Genomic DNA, 20270 nt, shown 5'->3' on the forward strand with positions numbered 1-20270 from the left:
TCACTGGGATGTTACTATCCTTGAAAAGGTAGTAAATCATGAGTTATCTTTTTCTAAATCCTTCAAATTTCAGTCAAGATCAATAGTTTTCAGTCTTTGGTCCTCCAGATGTTTTGGACATGGCACCCCATAATTCCTGGTTGGTGTTGAAATCCAAAACATCTGAATTATCAAAGGTTGAGAGCCATCAATCTGAATGAGCAGGTATAAATGAAGTAATCCACTATTCAAGTTTGGAATTAAACATTTATCACAGGAATAGGAAACAAATGTTCATGTTTGTGAGTTATCTTTGCAAAGGGAAATCAGTAGTGGACAACAACAAAAAATGTCTTTTGTTTGCAAGTACAAAAGACAATACATTAGTATCACCAGGGAGATGATACTATCTGTTTCCTACATTTTAAATTTAAAACCTGCATGTATCATGAATCTGCATATCTGCTGTGTATTGTTCATAGTGTATGGCACCATAACTCACTATGGCAAATAGATCAGTGTTTTCGTAAATTAAACAAACATACAGTAAATTGTTTCAGGAAAAACTTTCTGAAAACTCTGTTTGCCTTAGAAAGTTTAATAAAAGAATCTACATTACTAAATGCAATTTCACCATTAGCTAAATACAAGGAATGCAAGAAGCAGGAATTATCATATATTAAATTAAAGTCAAACCACCTTAAAGCTGTAATCCTTTTAGAAAAGATAATTTCTATCTAACTTGATCAGTGAGAGGTCTTTATTGCCTGAAGTTTTAATTGATTTAAACTCTCTATAAGGTCAGAGGTACAGACGGCTGACCAGAGGCAGCCAATTAACACATTGTCAGTTGTGCTTATTTACCTTGACTGAGCATAATGGTGGGTTATTTGACTTGGGTTGGGGGTGGGAGGGTGCCACTGATTTTTGTGCGAACTTTAACCTCTTAAATGGCATCATGCACTCAGCTGAACAAAGATGATAGTTGATTGCATACTGCTTCTGTTTTTTTTTAGGGGCAGGTATTTCAGAGCAAAGAACTGGCAAAACCACCTCTGAGTATTTCTTGTCTTAGGAAATGGGTATGAAATTCACAGGGTCTCCATAAGTCAACAGGCAACTTAAAGACACATACAAACACACAAATACAATATAGTGTTATTTTTATATTATAATATGTATTATTTATCAGCAAATACAATATAGTATTATTTTTAAAGTGCTAAAGAGAGAATGCCTTGGTTACTTTTAGTAGTCCGCTGTTGCTCGTCTAAATAATTTAGATCATATTCCTATTCTGTATTTAAAGGTCTCTATTATATTGAGTAGAGACATCACACCGGTAACAAAAGCCCACATAGTTAAAGCAATGGTATTCCCTGAAGTAACCTATAGATGCGAGAGCTGGGCCATATGGAAGGCTGAGTGAAGGAAGATAGACACTTTTGAACTGTGGTGTTGGAGGAAAATTCTGAGAGTGCCTTGGACTGCAAGAAGATCAAACCAGTCCATACTCCAGGAAATAATGCCTGACTGCTTACTGAAGGGAAGGATATTAGAGGCAAAGATGAAGTACTTTGGCCACATAACGAGAAGATAATGATGCTGGGGAAAATGGAAGAAAAAAGGAAGAGGGGTCGACCAAGAGCAAGATGGATGGATGTTACCCCTGTAATCACAGGTGGCTTGTATAAGTTTCAATGAATGTTAGTTAAGTACTGAATGGAGAATATTTCCTCTCTTTAGTTACTAAGGCCCCTTCTACACAGCTGTATAAAATCCAGATTATCTGCTTTGAACTGGATTATGTGGCAATGTAAACTCAGGGCACTTCCCGACAGGTCCCATATCCCAGGGTCCGATCCCAGGTTTTCTGCTTATTCCAAATATCTGGCAATGCTGACTCATATAATCCAATTCAGATAATGTGGATTGTCTGCTTTGATATTCTGGAGTATATGACAGTATAGAAGGGCCCTAAGTGCCATGTTTTGATCAGCCCTTAGCTTCAGCCAGGTATAGAGCTTCAGTGATAGTTTGACTCATGCATGTATCTGACTGCTTGTTCAGTGTCATGTTTAAGCACTGGAGATATATCCATACTTGATATTTTCTTCTTTATATGTGGTGCGTGCTGTCAATGAGACCTTGTCACAGAGCTAAAATGTAATGCTTCCTAGGCCAGTCACATTTCCATATTGTTCAACTTTCATCTTTCAATGCTGTTTTGTGCTTGCAAATCACACATTTAATTAGTAGCTAGTTTTGTTCATCAATTACCTTCATTATCTCTGCAGAGTATACTATATTGATTTTCAGTCAGCCATATAAGCAATTTAGAATATTTTAATTCAGTATTTATTTAAGAAGGTACAAAGCTCCCATGAAACCTGCTATCTTAGTATTTCTAACCATTCAGCTTGTCAGATTTTTTATTTTGTTTATTAAAGTTGCAATCCTTCCCCAACCTCTGGAAGCATTCCTTGACCTTACCACCACTCAAATACCTTGATTTATATCCCTTTTCACGCCAGGTTGTTGACAGGAAGTGCTATGACAGCACTTTTTGTTGCAATTTTAGAGATGAATCAGAGACAAATTGAGGTATTATGATAAAATCCGGTGGTGAGTGGCCTGTGTTGGGATCAATCTGAAGACGACAATGATGGGCATCTCTACCCAGCATCTGAGTCTGTAGCAGAGTTGGAGCAGCAACCTGATCCTGGAAACACTAGCTCTGCGGAGGTGATTCAGGAGCCTTGAGATAATAAGGAGGACAGGGTCAAAACTCTAGTGGAAGAGCCGGAGTTAAGCATCCTAGCTCCGCTGCAATTGAGAACTGAGGGCATTTAGCTGAGGAGCTGGCTCAGCAGAGAGCCAACAGGTGATAGCACTTGGGAAAGTAGCATAAAGAGCTGAAGGCTGGACTGGTTTGATACTGGGTGCAACTTTTGTTGAACTGCATAGCCAGAATCCCAGTTGGTGAGATTTTGTCGTGGACCTTGACTCCTGTTGGATTGAATATGCATGCCTTGAACCATGACTCTTGTTGGATTTGATTATTCTTTGGAAGATTATTTGGATTTGTTGATACTGTTTGGCTTGAACCCTGGACTAAACTCTGACTATTCCTTTGCTTTCTCTGTCAGACTGATTAGTGTGTATGACCCTGAACTAACTGACTTTGTGACTGGTGAGCAGCCGCTTTGGCAAGGATTCCTTGTATAGGTTCCTGAAACCTGTGGTGTGGCTGTGGGATGGAATATTGACTTCTCTCAGCCAATTCACAGTGGCCCATCCTTGTTTTAGAAGTTACAAGTGAACATCACTCATTAACATATATCTACTCTACCCAAGATGAGATGTGGCATACTATCATTTGCCTGGACACGAAACCTGGAGAAAAACATGAAGACAGCAATATCTTCTTTTGGGGCCTGCTGTGGTACTGAAACAAGTGCCCAGAGAAAGACTACCCTGTGTTACCCATCTCATATCTTAGGTATACATAAAATAGTGCTTATAAGCATCACCCTACTTGGTCATGAAGTTTGCTGGACAGCCTTGGGCCAGTCACTACGTTTCTGCTTAATTTTCATAAATTTTGGTAATCTCATTTATGATCATGACACCTTTGCCATGGTTACAAATATGTCCCTTAAGCCAACTTTAAAAGCCAGGAAGACACACCAGCTGTAGGAGTTGGTGGAGCAGTAAAGAATGACACCTCCAGCCCTCCACCTTTAGTTGGTACAGCTACTTTCCTTTTAACGTGTGTTTTAGGGACAGGAGACAGAACATAACTACATATCATAAGCTACATCTCCCATGCAAGATCTAGGCCGTGCTGTTTTTGAAACTTAAAAGGCAGAAGGACAATCATGTAGACTACTTTGTGCCTTGGAGGAAGGTTGAGATAATCCACTTAGCAGCATTCAGTCTTTAGAAACCTGTGGCTTTCTTCTAAGGAGGATACATATATATTGAAAAGAAGATTCCACCCATTATTTGAAAGGCAGTTTTATAAAATGGTTGCCACAGTATTGAGAGTATTTTCCTTAAATTACATTATCTATAACCACCACCTATAATCCTATTAGGTTTCATTAAAATAATTGGAGAAAATATTTCAGAAAGGAAAACAGAGACCTCCGAATTGTAGCCAAAAGTTGTGCCATTTTTCTCTAAAGCAACCGGATTTGATTTTTTTAAACTAAACTAAACTTGTGGGTTAATTTTATGAAAAGTATCTGGGAGACTTTTAAGACGGTGTTATCTTGGTACATATTTCAAAACACTGACAGATATTTTATCAGTAATTAGTATTCATATTATGTCTCAAACAATCTGTTCAAGAATAGGGGAAATGAACTGGTTGAACAGCTCCTTCTAAATGATAATTAATTTTTAGTGGAGGGGGGGTGATGGGGACGTAAAATCGAGGTCAAATTGTAGGAAGGCTTTTTGATGGAATAATGTGAATGACCCACACCAGGGCTTCACCTTGTTTGTGGAATTAGCCTTGGAATAAACCCGTCTGAAGAAATAAATACTATCCCTCTGAATAATTTCTTTCTGGAATTTTTGCTCATCTTGTCAATATGCCACTTGATAGCTGGCTAGACTCCCTTGTTCAGTGGCACATATTTTTAAATAGCGCACACACACACACACACACACACATCATACAAAAACCCATTTGTTCTTTTAACAAAAATATTAATTGCTTTCATTTTTCTTCCAACTTTTTGGTTATATATAGCATGACAGAACAATATCTTAGACATCTTAAACAATTTAAAAATACAGTTGATTAATGTCAGTTGATCTAGTATTTTCCTTTCGCCCCTTCCCTCTCTTCTGCTAATCATAGAATTTGATTGCCAAATAGTTTAACATACTCTTCTAATAGTTACATGTATGAGATATAGGCAGCTTTATAAGGACAGATTTGGAGCTGCATATGGGTTTGCCACATGATTTGATTGCCATGTCTTTTAGGACATCAGGTTGTGTGCGGGCTTTTTTGTTTTCAAATTGTGCATGCAAAACGTTATGCAAATTTCTCAAACATAATTTATTTATTTTTTCATATTTTTTATAATGTGTTTTAACAATGTTATTAATGGATCTGTTTATATTGTTTTGTTTTTATGATTGCATTTTGGGCATAAAATTTTGCCAATTTTTGTAAGCCACCTTGAGTCCCCTCGGATGAGAAGGGCAGGGTATAAATGTTGTAAATAAATAAATAAATACTAAGTAAATTTATCTTATGATACAATTTAGAGTGCAGGTATGACCTTTTTACAATTTTCATGAAGCAGTGGAGAATTGTCCTTTGATGTTCATAATTTTTTATTCTGTTATTTCACTCAATGGCTGATTTCAGTGTTTGCGTCTTCTGGTGATGATTTCTGCCTTATCAATGAGGGTCGCATGTGCAGTTTTATTTGTTGGTTGGTTGGTTGCTTTCATGCTTTAAAAAACTGAAGTCAATATTTGCCATTCTTCAATATGCTGGAACTTCTCCTGTTCTCCAGGAATTCTCAAAGATAATTGTCTGTACTTCTGAGATTCCTTCTGCCAGTTCTTTTAATCCCCTTATACATAGTTCATCTGTTCTCAGAGACTTGAATTTATTAAGAGTAGCTAGGTATTCCTGCATTATTTATTTATTTATTTATTTGGGCTGCATTTCCCCTTCTCAGTCATCTGATCCATTTTCCTTAGGTTGAACACCAGGTCTTGTTATGATTAGTTATGTGATATTAGAATTACTTTTGTAGTATGATTGTCAGTTATAGTAAGTTATGCTATAATGAATGCTTTTTTACAATACAAATTGACCATGACACAGTTAGTCAGTGAAGGAATACCATTTACAGAACATGAACTCTTAATTGTCTACTACCTAATTTTGTTTTGAATATTCAAAATACTGTATTCCATCACTCATTTTTAAGGTTTAAGTTTCTTAAAATTATTGGAATATTTTCATTTAAATAATTTAAATGTGCATAATACCATAGATTTTGAAAAATAAGACTAATCCAAATAAGATGATTTCCACATGTGAAGAAATGTAGAAGTCATCGTGATTGCATGGGTATTTTTTAATAAGTCTATGGGCCTGGTGGGGGGGAGCAGAAGCAGGAAGTGGTGATTAGCTCAGCCAGACTCCTCCTTCTCCTCTCTTGGAGGTAAGACTGTTGGTTTTTAAAAAAAATAAAAATCCCCAAACCAGGAGCATTTAGGGCTGGGGTTCTCCTCCTCCTCTCTTGGTGCATGGAAGTTGCTATTGAATCTAACATGCCCATTTTTGGGGCCCTTACAATGAGGGGAAAGTGCACCTTAGATTTGGTGAGATGTGGTAAGCTCACTCCACATCTCAACTCTTAAGCGGCAACCCTGCCTCCCTACATCTTACCCATTCAGTTCTTCTGCCAAGTGAGGTTGATAGAAGTAGGGGGGATATTTGCAAGCCAGGGCTGAGATTTTAAGCCAGAAGTCAGGTGAATAGAAAGAGAAAATGCAAGGATAAGATTTTGAGACAGGACAAGAGTGAGGTGGGTGGAGGGATTTTTGAGGGTCGAAATTTTAGTGAGGTGAAGGGGCTTTAAGGAGGGGATAGCAGTGAAGGAATTTTAAACTGGGACAGGAGTGAGTGAGGTATATGGACGAAGTGAATTGGAGTATTTGCAAGAAGTTATATATTAAGGTGAGACAAAGGTGAGGGAGAGGAGAGAAGCAATTGTATAACTTTTGACTGCTGCAGTAAGCTGTGCAAGGCAAATCAAGCATTATTAGCTTGGTTATTATTAGGGATCTTTTCACTTTTCAGGAAGGGCTCCAGAGTCTTGGGGAGTATACCCCTGCCATAAATACTTACAGTTATGTTTTCCAATGCCATTTATGCTTATAATAAAAATGCAATCATTGCATTTTGTGGCAAATTAAACACCTTAGCTATCTGTAATATTTTCATGAGATTTGCACCTAAACCTTTCCCTATATGTTGTCTTATTTTTGGATCACAATTTAACAGACCTTTTAGTAAATGCAACTTGTGTATTATAGTCAAACTTGCTGTATTTTGATAAGATGACCATGATATTTTGTGGATCAGCACATATAATATTCTAACATGAGTCCTGGTTACAGATGCTGATTTATTTGTTATATTATCCTGCCAATAGTCAGAAAATTTACAAACAAGTGGTAATAAAATAAAACAAATGTCAAAACAAAAAAGAAAGAAGCTTTTAAAAATAAAAACTTTGAAATGCAAGCTGACTTAAGAAAAAGCAACCGTGGGTCCAGATTTCCTTTTCCTAGGGCCCTTCCAAACAGTCCCTATACCCAGGATCTGATCCCGGGTTTTCTGCTTTAAACTGGATTATATGAATCTGCACTGCCAAACAATCAGAGATAAACAGAAAACCTGGGATCTGATCCTAGGATATAGGGCCTGTCTGGAAGGGCCCTTAGAAAGCTATTATAAACTATGGAAATGATCAGTCAGTCTTATATGGGCAAAAGTAATCTTTAAGATATTCAAGATCTTAGTCATTTAGGACTTTGCAGCCAATCATAGCCCCAAGAATCAAGCTGGAAAGAAACACAGTAGGTCCCACTGAAGCTGGGAAAGGATGTGATGTGATCATTTCCTCTTAACAGTATTCCAGTCAGAGCTGGAATTTTAAGTACTAAGCCAATTGCAACTGGTGGCTTTTATGTCATTCATTGGTCTCTGGATTTTTGTCTGAACTTCAAAGGTTCTATCAGCTTGTGGATCTCTTTCCTCAAAATTATTTCAGCCTCTCAAATATTTCCTTCCAGATTTGGACTAAAAAGGTAAGAGCATTATAATATCAGTATTTAAGCATTATAACATTAACATTTTGAGTAATGCTACTTGACACTTTAAGGCACAATTTGGGAAAATACCATGGAGGGTTGGGCACTTGGACCAAGATTCTCTATGCTGAATAGTTTTTTGGAGTTAATTTTTTTAAAAGAATATCATGTTACCAACAAGTTGCACATTGTTTTTGTAAAATAAAAAAATTAGAGTTATTGAAATACCCATCCCAGAGTTAGCTTCAAAAAGACCATTTTTAAGCTCTGACCAAAGCAACCAGCATATTCTGAACCATTCAATTTGTCCATTGTCTTCAAGGGAAAGCTTCTGTTAAACAAACTCACTAAGAGGAATTAGAGAAAAAATGATAGAGGCCAAGTCTGAGTTGTCAGAGAAAGCACACAGCTAAGGAAAAAGATAAAACTAAAAGAAAGTGCTGTTGGCCATTACCACCGTCTTGAGTGTTCAAGAGTAAGGCCAGGATATGGTGGAACTGCCTTACACCCTTTGGATAAGGCAGTCTAAGGCCCCATCTACAGTGTCATATAATGCAATTTGAAACTGCATTTTACAGTCAGTATAGACTCATATAATGCAGTTTCAAACTTCATTGTATGGTAGTGTAGATGGGGCCTTTGAGCAGAGGAAAGGAAGTGGGTTTTTTGGACCTTAATGCAGATGGGCGTTGTGTTTATGGAAATTATATAGTTCATTTAAATTAAACCTACAAATTAATACATCTCACATTGATGCATTCCATAATGTATTTGTGCACATTATACAGCACTGTTACCACGGAATCAGAAATGGCTTACTTTACTGGCTACGTTGGCTCTGGACTTTAAATTTATATTATTAATGGTTTTAAATTCCAATTTCTTGTCTTTTAATGCTTAGCAGTTGAATTTTTAAAAATTTCCTGTGATGTCTTTGTTTAAATTCTCATAGCAGTGTTTTTGTTGGTGTGGGATTGAATGTTTGCTGTTTCTTGTTGGAAACCACCCTGAGTCTCCACAGGGAGATAGGGCGGAATATAGATAAAGTTATTATTATTATTATTATTATTATTATTATTATTATTATTATTATATGCATACACACTAAATCTCAAAATGTTTCAGTCCTTAAAACAGCTAAATGTTTGAACAAATATCATATTTGCGGGATGGAGGTAAAAATTGCATTGTGGGGCCCATGTGCCACAGCAATGATGTGAACTTGCCATGAAAATTAATGGGAATGGTTGCTATAAATTAATGATTACTGTTACTTAAAATCCATGAGAACTCTTGCCAACTACCCCCTGCATCTTCTGTGTACTCCAGGTTGACAAGTTGTAAACACATTTATTTGAAACAGGATATAAAACCTTTCACTGATATCATGGAAATATTATGACATTATGAAAGGTTAAATTTACATATTTCTGGGTTTGCCTCTTCAGTTCATTGATGATTTCTTTGAAGGTGGTTGTGCATACGTGGACATGCATTTATTAACTTTCAGGTTCAAGCTTATTAAAATGCTTTACTCTTTATGATGTAACAAAATTCTCGTCAAAAATAACCTTTGCACTATTATACTTGCTCCTTCTGTACGTGACTAAAAGATAATTTTAATAAAATCTCATAAAAGATTCAGAAGGACAATTCTCCTTTCTTTTTTCCCCTCATGCTTTTCCATACTTTTATTCTCTTGCAGATTGGAGATGTTTTGTACTGCGCTGGACAGATTGCATTAGTGCCATGTACTATGCAGCTTACAAATGCTGGTGTGGAAGCTGAGGCTTTGCTTTCCTTAAACCATGTTGAAAAAGTCCTGAAAGCCATGAGAGCAGAACTCCACCATATACTTGTGGCAAACTGTTATGTAACTGAAAGCAAATATATTTCTGTCGCTCAAGCTGTGTGGCAGAAGAAATTAAGAGAACTCAAAAAGGTATGTGTAATAAAAGAAAGAAAATGTATGTGTAATGCCGCTTTCTTTTCTTTTTTTTGCTTTGAAGATAAGAGTTTATGAGATGTGTTTTATTTTTTCCCATGACTTGATACAATATCAGAATATTCTCTGTGCATTTTGCTAAGGCGCAAGTAAGACTGATATAATAAGGTTTGATTGAGCTGTTATCTTGCGGCTCATAAGTGGCTGTGCACAACTGGAACAGAAAATTGCCTAATAGAAAGTTATATTCATCACCAAGTTTGTCTTAATTCCCAAAAGCAATAAGTTAAAGACTGTAAGAGCAATCCAATCTATCTGGAAAATTCCATGTTGGAAATAAATGTGTCCATATTTATTTCTTTAGAATGGTAGGATAGTTTCTTACTGCAGTTTGTGAACTCTAGATTTATTTTAGAGATGATATATATGCTAAAAATGTTTTTCTTCCTTTTTAAGGAAAGGCATCTCAATACCTGAAAATGATTAGCTGCCGTAAGACTTTTTGTACTCAATAATAATAATAATAATAATAATAATAATAATAATAATAATAATAATAACAACTACTACTACTACTACTACTACTACTTTATTTATACCCCGCTCCATCTCCCAAAGGACTTGGGGAGTCTTACACTGGGACAAGCCCAAAACAGTTATTACATCAATAAAAACACAATAAAATCACAGTATAATAATACATCTTACAAAAGTTAAAGTAACTTAAAACATAGACCGTACTCCATTATATTTTGGGAGGGGGTTTTTTGAGGGGGGATTCTTAATTTTTTCCTCCACCACCTCCAGCACCACATTTTCCATAAGAATATTTTTAACCAGGTCTCTTACTTGACAAACTTCAATAGCTGACTTTTATTTGGGTTTACTCATAAAAATTGACTGTAGATTGTTCCTGTCTGAAATACCTTTTCAGTTGCAATTCCCTGTGTGAGCCCTTCTAAGTACCATCCCATGCATTCTGGGTTCCGTTTCCATGCGCTTTGGAAACGGAGTCCCACAGAGGACATCACATTTATTTACAGTATTTGTATTCTGCCCTTCTCACCTCAAAGGGGACTCAGGGCAGATCACAATGTACATATACATGGCAAACATTACATGCCATTAGACATACGACATACAGACAGACACAAAAGCAATTTAACATTTTCCAGCTTCTGGCTTCATGAGGGTATGCTCGATTCCGGCCACAGGGGGAGCTGCTGCTTAATCATCCACTGTGACACCAAGTCCTTGATGGAGTACTTCCTCATTCTTCCGCACATATCTGGACATTTTTATGGTGATGTAAATTACTTAAATTAGCCTCCCCACCTAAATTTCCTACTGTCTTTCTGTTGCTTAGGGCAACAATGATCTAGGCTATTTAATGGTTGGGTACTCAATTCGACCCGGGCTGGTTTCGAACTCATGACCTCTCGGTCAGTAGTGATTTATTGCAGCTGGCTACTAACCAGCTGCACCACAGTCAGGCCTATACAAAGAACTGTAATATAGATCATGACATATAAAATCAGTGTTTTAATGCACAATGATCATTGATGAACATATTGCCTTAAATATAATTGTAAAACTCAGCTACAGTGATTCCATTAAATTCACTTCCAATTGCAATAGTAACAGTTTGTTTTAGGCTATGATACTTTAAATACTAACCATTTTGACCAAAGTTTCTGTGGACTACACAAACCTATGTCTGGAGTATTATCTCAGTTGGAAGATTATTAGATTGTGGAACAATTTAGCTCAATCCTTTCAGAAAACCATAAGAATTATGTATTATCTTGTTTACCCCTTATACTAATATTTATATTACTTTTTCTACATTGAAATAATCTTCTGTCCGTCAACAGCTTCACAATTCTACCCTTCCTTCCACCTGCATCTACAATTATTGGAATTCTTCATATTTATTTGAGATGCACTGACTAACATGATTAGAAATACTGAGGTTGATCCCTGTGTATGTCAGTGTTTTTCTTGACTTCTCACCATGGGAAGAGTTGGATTGAAAGGTGGGTGCTTCTTCATGTGCAGAAATCCACATCAAAACTTCTGGTTCCCCACTGTTCTTGAAAAAATGATATTTTTAGGAAACAACTTTGAGGCAAAATATGCAGACATGATTCTGATCATTTCTTTTGTGAGAAACTAGACGACTACTGCCTTTTATTGGCTGGAATCAGAGAGTTGCCCCAACTTTCTGGTCGATGTTTACTCTTCATCTTCTTTTTTCCTCTTCTTCACCCTATTTTTTTTTGTTTTCCCCATGGAAAAGTTATCTCCAGAAAAGTGTTACTCCTTTCCAAACCAAACACAATTTAGACGCCCAATGCTTTGGTGTAATTGTGGTTAGACAGAAATCTGCCTGTCCTGTGAGGTAGCAGTTCACACATAGCACATTATCTTTCTAGTTTAGATTATAATTCCACCCACCCCCCACCCCCAAAAAATATTCTGATGTGGAATGCAGCTACCATTACAAGCAGTTCATCTCTTTACTATCAGTGCTTCTGGAGAGGAATATAGGAATAAGCTATGGTTATGCCAACGTGGCAATGTAATACTATTGTCACTGTATCCATTTTGCTGAGAGGAAGGGAGTAGTTAAATAAAATCCGACAGTCCTGCAGTACAGTTCACTCTTACGAAGATTCCTGCTATGTTATTGCTGATTTTTTAAGCAAAATATTGTTTTAAATGGGTTGTATTAGTAGTGCAGTTAAGAACTAGAGGGAAGAAAGAGATCCTGGACAATAATTGAGATGTTTGACCATGGCTGAAAAGATATTCAGTTACAATGCTTACCTATTGGAAAAATGGAAAATGGGAAAACACTGTATATACATTTCCTAGAGCCCTACCCTAAATGGTAGACTTGGTACCCAAAATTTGTGATGGTTCAATTCCTAGTACTACCAGAAATGATAAGCCTGTTGTCTGAAACTTATGTAGTATGTATTTTGCTTTCTGTGTCCCATTTCAATAGTGTGTTTTTCTTCTTAAATCAACATGGTTTCTTGGAATATAATCTCAACTGGCACACTATAAGCACTCCTTCCTGTTTTTTTCTTTTGGTTTCACAGCCTCCTTTCTGTGCTTTCACATATAATTTGCTGCTTGGACATGTATCTAAGATAAACTGATGAGAGGCCATCCCAGATTTTTTTTCTGTAAAGGTAAACCCATCTGTGCCTGAATTTATTTATTTTTAAATGCCACCTGATAATCTCTTAGTTTCATCTGCTGTTGCCACTTGTTTATAGCTGTCAAATGGCAATTTTCATCATTTATATTGTCCAGTCACCCACCTTTTTTATACTTGTTGATATGGCTCATATTACAATTCCTGCTGCTTGATAGGAAGGGAGAAGAGTCGAGTAAAACAAAGCAGGAAATTCCTTTGTATCCCACATTCAAACATTTTTGTATTGCTTATTCTTACATGTTGCTTGAAACATCCTACTCTTCTGTCTTATAACTGCATCCCCAATTACTTCTGCAAATCAATAACTGGAAAGAAAATGGGTAGGTTAAGTATACATGTGTGCCTAATGGTAAGGAAGAGTCATAATGCTTCCGGCAACTACTGTTTCTGAAGAACTGTACAAACAAAATAGCACACGGGTCATTTTGCAATACCGCTCTGTAAAAAGAAGTCAGTTTGAGATCATTTCATGGTACAGTACTCAGATTTACTGAATTTTAAAAAATGAATATGTGAGAAAGCAGGTCTCTACAATAGACCCATTGTACAGGATCTCTTTAATTTGGTCTACGTTGAGCTTTACTTACTTACTTGGGTGATTCCTCGTTGTCCAAGTATGCTGGCCCTCCAAGTGTAGTGTCCTGGCAGTGGATACGTAGGTGACTGTTGAACCCTGTTCTTGACCCACATGTTCTTCCACAGTGAGGACATAGATTTCCAGGTGGAATGCTGTCCCGGTTAGAGTTGGCTTGACGCGCCTTCCTCTTGGCACATTTTTCCCTTTCACCCTCCATTCGTACCTCTGCAAATTCCATAGCACAGTTGAACTCCAGCTAGAGTGCTTAAGGGCCAGGGCTTCCTAGTTCTTGGTGTCTTTGCCACAGTTTTTAAGGTTAGCTTTATCCCATCTTTAAATCTCTTTTCCTGTCCACCAACATTCCATTTTCCATTCTTGAGTTGAGAGTATAGTAATTGCTTTGGGAGATGGTGATCCTGCATTTGGACAACATAGTCAGTCCAGTGGAGTTGATGGCTTAGGAGCATCGCTTCAATACTGGTGGTCTTTGCTTCTTCCAGCATGCTGACATTTGTCCACCTGTCTTTCTGAGAAATTTGAAAGATTTTTCAAAGGCAACACTGGTGGAATCGTTCCAGGAGTTGAGTGTGAAGTCTGTATAGGTTAACGTTTTGCAGGCATATAACAGGGTTGGGAGGACAATAACTTTATAAACAAGCACCTTGGTATTCCTACAGATGCAGGACTGATGTCTTGATCCTCAAAGACTCTCTGTTTCATTCGGAAAAAATACTGCACTGACCAAGCTCAGGCGATGTTGTATTTCAGTGTCAATGTTGACTTTTGCAGAGAGTTAGCTGCCAAGGTTGCAGAAATAGTCAACATTTTCTAATGTTACACCATTAAGCTGTATTTCTGACATTGCAAAGGGATTGGCTGGGGACTGCTGGAAGAGTACTTTGGTTTTCTCGATGTTCAATGAGAGGCTGAGCTTCTCGTATGCTTCTGCAAAGGTGTTTAGAGTGTCTGTAGGTCTTCTTCTGAATGTGCAAGACTATATTATCGTTGGCATATTGGAGTTCTATAACAGGTGTTGTTGTGACCTTGGTTTTGGCTTTCAATCTGCTGAGGATAAATAGCTTGCCATCTGTCTAATAGATGATTTCTACTCCGGTGGAAAGCTTCCCATCAACAAGATGAAATATCATAACAATGAAGATGAAAAATAAGGTTGGGACAATAACCCATCCCTGTTTAACACCTGATTCCACCTTAAATGGATCACTTTGGGAGCCATTGTTGCTATCATGTCAATGTGGAGGAGCCGCAGGATGTTCACAAATTTGGCAGGGCATCCAAGTTTTTGGAGGATGGTCCAGACAGCACCGCAATTCACTGTGTCAAATACCTTTGCAAGGTCAATGAATGCCCTGCATTTTTCTTTGAGCTGTTCTGCTGTGAAGATCATGTCCAGTGTTTCTCTGGAGGGGCAGGAGCCATTCTGGGATTCTGGGAGCACTCTGTGTTCTGGGAGCACTGTGTGGTTGAAGCCAACCCTGGGCAAGAAAGACAAATGAAATCCTGTTTTTAATTCACTACAGACTAAACCAATTCAGAAATAGGTAATTGCATTTAAAATAAGATGATCTAATCATTAGGTAACTAAACTTATCAGCATCTAGGAATAACTCACCAGAGCAGTTTTCGAAGGAAAGGCAACCTTGGGCCTTCCTGGCATCGCTTTTAGCTGACATTTCCTGTTGGGTATCCAGACAAAAACAAAAGTAGTGGTGTCAGGGCTTCTCCCAGATAAGGCAATTCAAACTGGTCTAATCACCCAAGTGAACTATGTGAGACTAAAGCTTCATCTACACTATAGAATTAATGCAGTTTGACATTTAGCTGCTATGTCTCAATGGTATGGAATCCTGAGAGTGTTAATTTGGTGAAGTACCAGTACTCTGGCAGAAAAGGCTAAAGACCTTGCAACACTACATGTTTCCATAATACGGAGCCATTCCAGTTAAAGTGGTATCAAACTACATTACTTCTGCAAAGTAGGTGCACTCTGGGTTAGTTTAGAATGGGCAGAGAAAAGTTGGAAGTTTGCTTCTGTTTCTCAGGTTAGATATGTTTACGGAAAAGTGAACAGAGAAAGGTTTGATTGCTTACAACATTGCTTTGAAAAATACAGTTTCTAAAGTGGAACTCTATCTTATGTAATTTTTGTTTTGTCTTTGATCTTTTAGCAGAGACAGTTCCATTAAAAAGTGACATGTGTCCCATTTACCACAGAGTTGTATAATACCAAACTAGAAAAAACAGTTGTGGAGTCATACAGGAGAGAAAGGTAAATTCTAAAAAAGAGTACAGAGCCCCAATCCCTATAGGAGGGGTGAAAAACAAAACATCAGCCCATGAGTTGCACGCTGGTCAGTCTTTTGAGGGGTGTATGGCTTGAGACCCTGCAGCTGTACCAAAAGAAAAAGGATTTGGTCAGGAATTATAATGTCTATTGCTAAAACTTAGGATCAGTATTTTTTTTTTCTTTAAAGCAAGACATTTTATTTCTCACCTCTTCCAGTTTGGAGGTGGGATTCATGTTAAATGGCTTGTAGTAGATTCCAAAGACCAAAAATTGAGCCCACTAGCTTTGTCAGCTATCCACTAAAACCCCAAGTGATGCTTACAACTTTGTCACAATCTGGACTCCATCCACACAACACAGTTGTAGTAGTGTTACTCCTCTTTAACTGCCATGATTTAACTTTGCAGATTTAACTTTTGCAGATTTGATTATTTTTCTCATTTGATTAATATGTTTTATCTATGAATCTCTCATTCTCCTAGCATAATTCTTTAGTCAACCACGAGTAGAAGTAGACCATAAAGTCATGCTGGATAACCTATAGATTCCTAGAAAAGTATTCTCTCAGGTTAAAACAAAAGTAGTTTTTAATTTGCATCCTAAACCCCAGTGAACGTGGAGAGCTGTATGTAATTTGATATATGGGGTGGGTGGTATATAAAGTAGAAGACAACTGAGGAAGGAGAGAAGCAGGTTAGAACGAAAAAAAAATGCTGTTCTGATTAATCTCCGCCATAATCACATTTACTTGCATATTTACAGTAGTTGGTTTTTGCTTGGCGGAAAAACTGACTCACATTTTATGAATTGTCTCCTTTATTTAGCCTCCTCCGTATATTAAAATTAAAGATATCCAGTTGTCCTTAGTCCTCCCCAACACCTTTCCTAGCACCTCTTCTATTCCTTATTTCATGAATTATAACACCTCTGCCATGTCTTCCTCCCTCATTGTTGTTTGAGATGTTCTACCAGTCCAGTGCTGGATGTCACGTACTAATCAGTTTTTTCTTTCGGCTAGCATTTATGGTACAATAAAAGTGTGTGTTTAAATGCAAAACCATGTTCTTGAGCTGATTGCCCAGTTTAGTCTAGCATAATGTTTAATCCACCATATGCATGGTATTCCTGTGTTGGTTGAATATCCATGTTCCAATACAAATTCATGTGCAGGCAGCCCCCAAGTTACGAACTAGATTGGTTCCTAGGTTTGTTATTAAGTTGAATTTGTTTGTAAGTTGGAACAAGTACATTTTATAAATGTAACTCCAGATACACACACACACACACACACACTTTGGCTAGAATGAGGAAGGTTAACATTCCTGTGGTGTTTGTTTTTCTGTTTCTGCCTCTGTACAGAAAATTTCACATCATTTTCTGTCCCCATGACAATTAGATTTTCAAAAATGTGGCTTGTTGTGAAAACAAGGATTGGTGAGAAAGTTTCAGTGGAGACCATTTTCCCCATGATTCCCTTCATCAAAGTAGATTTCTCTCACTTCCTGTTCTTTCTCCCCTGTTCTTAATTATTAGTCATTTGTGAGTCAGATGCTGGTAACTTGAGACTGCCTATACATATGTCTGAAGGCATTCATAGAAAAATCTCTTTAAGCTTATGTCTTATCCATTAACAGTCTTGTGGATGTTATGACACACATAGATATGTGCTATTTGTGTTCAAATGTTGCACCATTGGAAAAATAAAGGTGCATCTCAATGTTGTTCAGAAAATATCTTTTAAATATATTGATATAATTGCCTTTGTTCCATTTGTTTGGGAAATATTGTTGCAAACAATGACATGTATAAATTCAAATGGAAAACAAAGTATGGTCATTTTTGTCCAGAACGTTGTATCAAGATTAGAATATTTTTCTGTATTGAAATGCTCATAAAAACTTTTTGCTTTGAAGCAGAACATTCAGAGTGTTCAAAACAGCCCAGCAACACTGGGACTTTCATCTAGTGCCCTGAAAATTTCATTTCCCTAGGGTCAGGATTAAATGAGACTTTTAAATTCTTGCGAGGTAATTATAATGTAAATATTTAACACAGGTCACACTTAGTGGAGCTCTAGATGTCTTTGGAATTATTGTCCATTTTTAATCTGGCCCTCAGTGGAATACTGGAACATGAAAAGATTATCATGTTTTTTAAAAAGTAAACAAATGGAAATAATTTAGGAAGAAAGAGGAGTGAAATAGGCTGCACAGATTGAAACACTTTTAACTGAAAATTGACATTGTGAATTAATGGACAATGTAATACAGCACTTAGATAAACCCTTACCTGGAAACAGTATTCAGATGTATGTGATTATAAAAATCAGTGTGTCAGGACTGAAGGACAGTGGAGAAAAAATGGGAGGGTTAATGTCAGCTCTTCCTCTCCCCACTTTATCAGCTTTCTGTCTGGTTATTTTGTTGGAACTTGAAGCCTACCCAAAAGTTCAAAACCAGGTGTTACTGCATTCCCACTCCATCCAGGACTTTGCAACCAGCGCTGTGGGAATTCACAGATAGCTCTAGGATGGCAAAGTGCAGTCTTGGGGGCAAATATAGATTCTTAATCTGAATTTGTGACTGTCAGCCTCTCTCCCCAGAATGTCTTTTTCTGCCCAGTCATAATACATTATGTCTCCAAAAAGCCTCCAAGTTAGGTAATGCAAATTGGAAAGGTGAGCTTGAATTTATCAAAATAGCCTTTTTAAATTAAAAAATATTAAAAATATCAGGGATTTGGACTAATTGCCTTTATATAACTTGATGAATAAATCAAGTTATATAAAGGCAATTAGTCCAAATCCCTGATATTTTTAATATTTTTTAATTTAAAAAGGCTATTTTGATAAAGCGCTTGTATTCCTCAGGGGTTGGGACAACCAATATAATCTTGTAATCTAACATACCTGAGAATTTAGATCAATCTGCCTTTTTGATGTTGAATCTTCATTTAAATCGAACTTCCTGGGCCCTTATAGTTGGAAACAATTGGCATATTATCAGCCAATGCTGTATGTTTGGTACAGGTGGTCCCACTAATTCAGTGCATTGCAGCACAATACTGTTGCTCACAAACAGAAGGTCTGGGTTATATCCTCAGTGCCATCTTCCACTGTTATAGGATGGTGGGAGCTTACCATCATGAATAAGCAATACTGTAGTTTATGCAGTTTAACCCAGGAAAGGACAGCCTCTCCATTTTTATCTTCCTGAGCATAGCCCATACATGGCTATGGCTGTTAAAATCACCAGTTACTACTGCCTTTTGGTGCCTATCAAAGTTCTCAGGAGAGGAGAAACAAAACTTTTCATTTGGGGGCTTGGAGATAGAGGTAATCATGATGTTACTAAGCTGTACTGTTATAATCTCTATATTGTTTTCTTCAGTGTTGTGGGCACTGCTAATTTGGAGGCCTGGTTTTACAAAGACAGTGCTTCCATACTGTGCATGTGATCTTTCCACCACTAAGATCATTCCTGGGACTTTGGGTTGTTTGTTTATTTATTTATTTTATTACAACATTTATATCCCACCCTTCTCACCCCCCCAAGGGGGGGGGGGGCTCAGGGTGGTGGTTTCTGTTGTTTATCCCTGTGTGTTTCTTGGACACACAGCACATCACATTTCTTAATCTCGACACAGTTCATAAAGCAGTTTTTTTCTGGCAGCAGACATGCGTTCGATGTTGATTGAGATTATTGTTGTGATTGGTCCTGAAAAGGTCCGTTTGTTTGTTTGGTTAATTGGTTGCATACTGCAAGTCGCTTCTAGTGTGAGAGAATCAGCTGTCTACAAAGACGTTGCCCAGGGGACGTCCGGATGTGTTACTATCCTGCAGGGAGGCTTCTCTCATGTCATTAAAAAAGAGACAAGAAAAACACATAAACATTTTAGACGTACAAAACTACCCAAACTGCACAACTATATCCTATACACTACAACTAAACAAAACCTACAAATTTCCCACTCTATTTGATGGTTTTTGTGCCTTTTTAGTCTATTTCTTTCGAATGATAATGTGATCACACTTTTGGTAACACTCTACTAATTCATGAATCCCACCATTGAAAAATGTGCCCATCATTGTTGAGAAAAGGTGACTAACAGGTCCCATTTTTTCTTAAAGTTAGGCAAAGTTTTCTCCTTAACTAGCATAGACAATTTAGCCATTTCAGCTATTTTCAAATCTTTATCAGCTGTTCATCTTGCATTTGGATAGATGCATCTGGTTCTGTCCCTCTCTGAGTATGTACAGTTGTTATGACAGTTAACACATATGATAACATCCCTGCTATTATGAATCTTCTGTGTTAGCAGAAACCATTGTAATGTTGTTTTCTTTTTTTTCTGCTGCCTTCTGCCTTTCCAA

General features: G+C 37.3%; 1 protein-coding gene across 3 annotated transcripts in view; it reads left to right on the forward strand.

Annotated features, from left to right (window-relative positions):
* The window catches only part of dph6 (diphthamine biosynthesis 6), a 320194-nt gene that overhangs the window by 195488 nt on the left and 104436 nt on the right, over window positions 1–20270 (forward strand). For all 3 annotated transcript variants that reach the window (XM_062968214.1, XM_008103108.3, XM_008103101.3), the window contains exon 13: window positions 9545–9781. In XM_062968214.1, the coding sequence (XP_062824284.1) occupies window positions 9545–9781 (237 nt within the window). The remainder of the gene's footprint in view (window positions 1–9544; window positions 9782–20270) is intronic.

The sequence above is a fragment of the Anolis carolinensis genome, chromosome 1, assembly GCF_035594765.1.
Source record: "Anolis carolinensis isolate JA03-04 chromosome 1, rAnoCar3.1.pri, whole genome shotgun sequence".
NCBI lineage: Eukaryota > Metazoa > Chordata > Lepidosauria > Squamata > Dactyloidae > Anolis > Anolis carolinensis.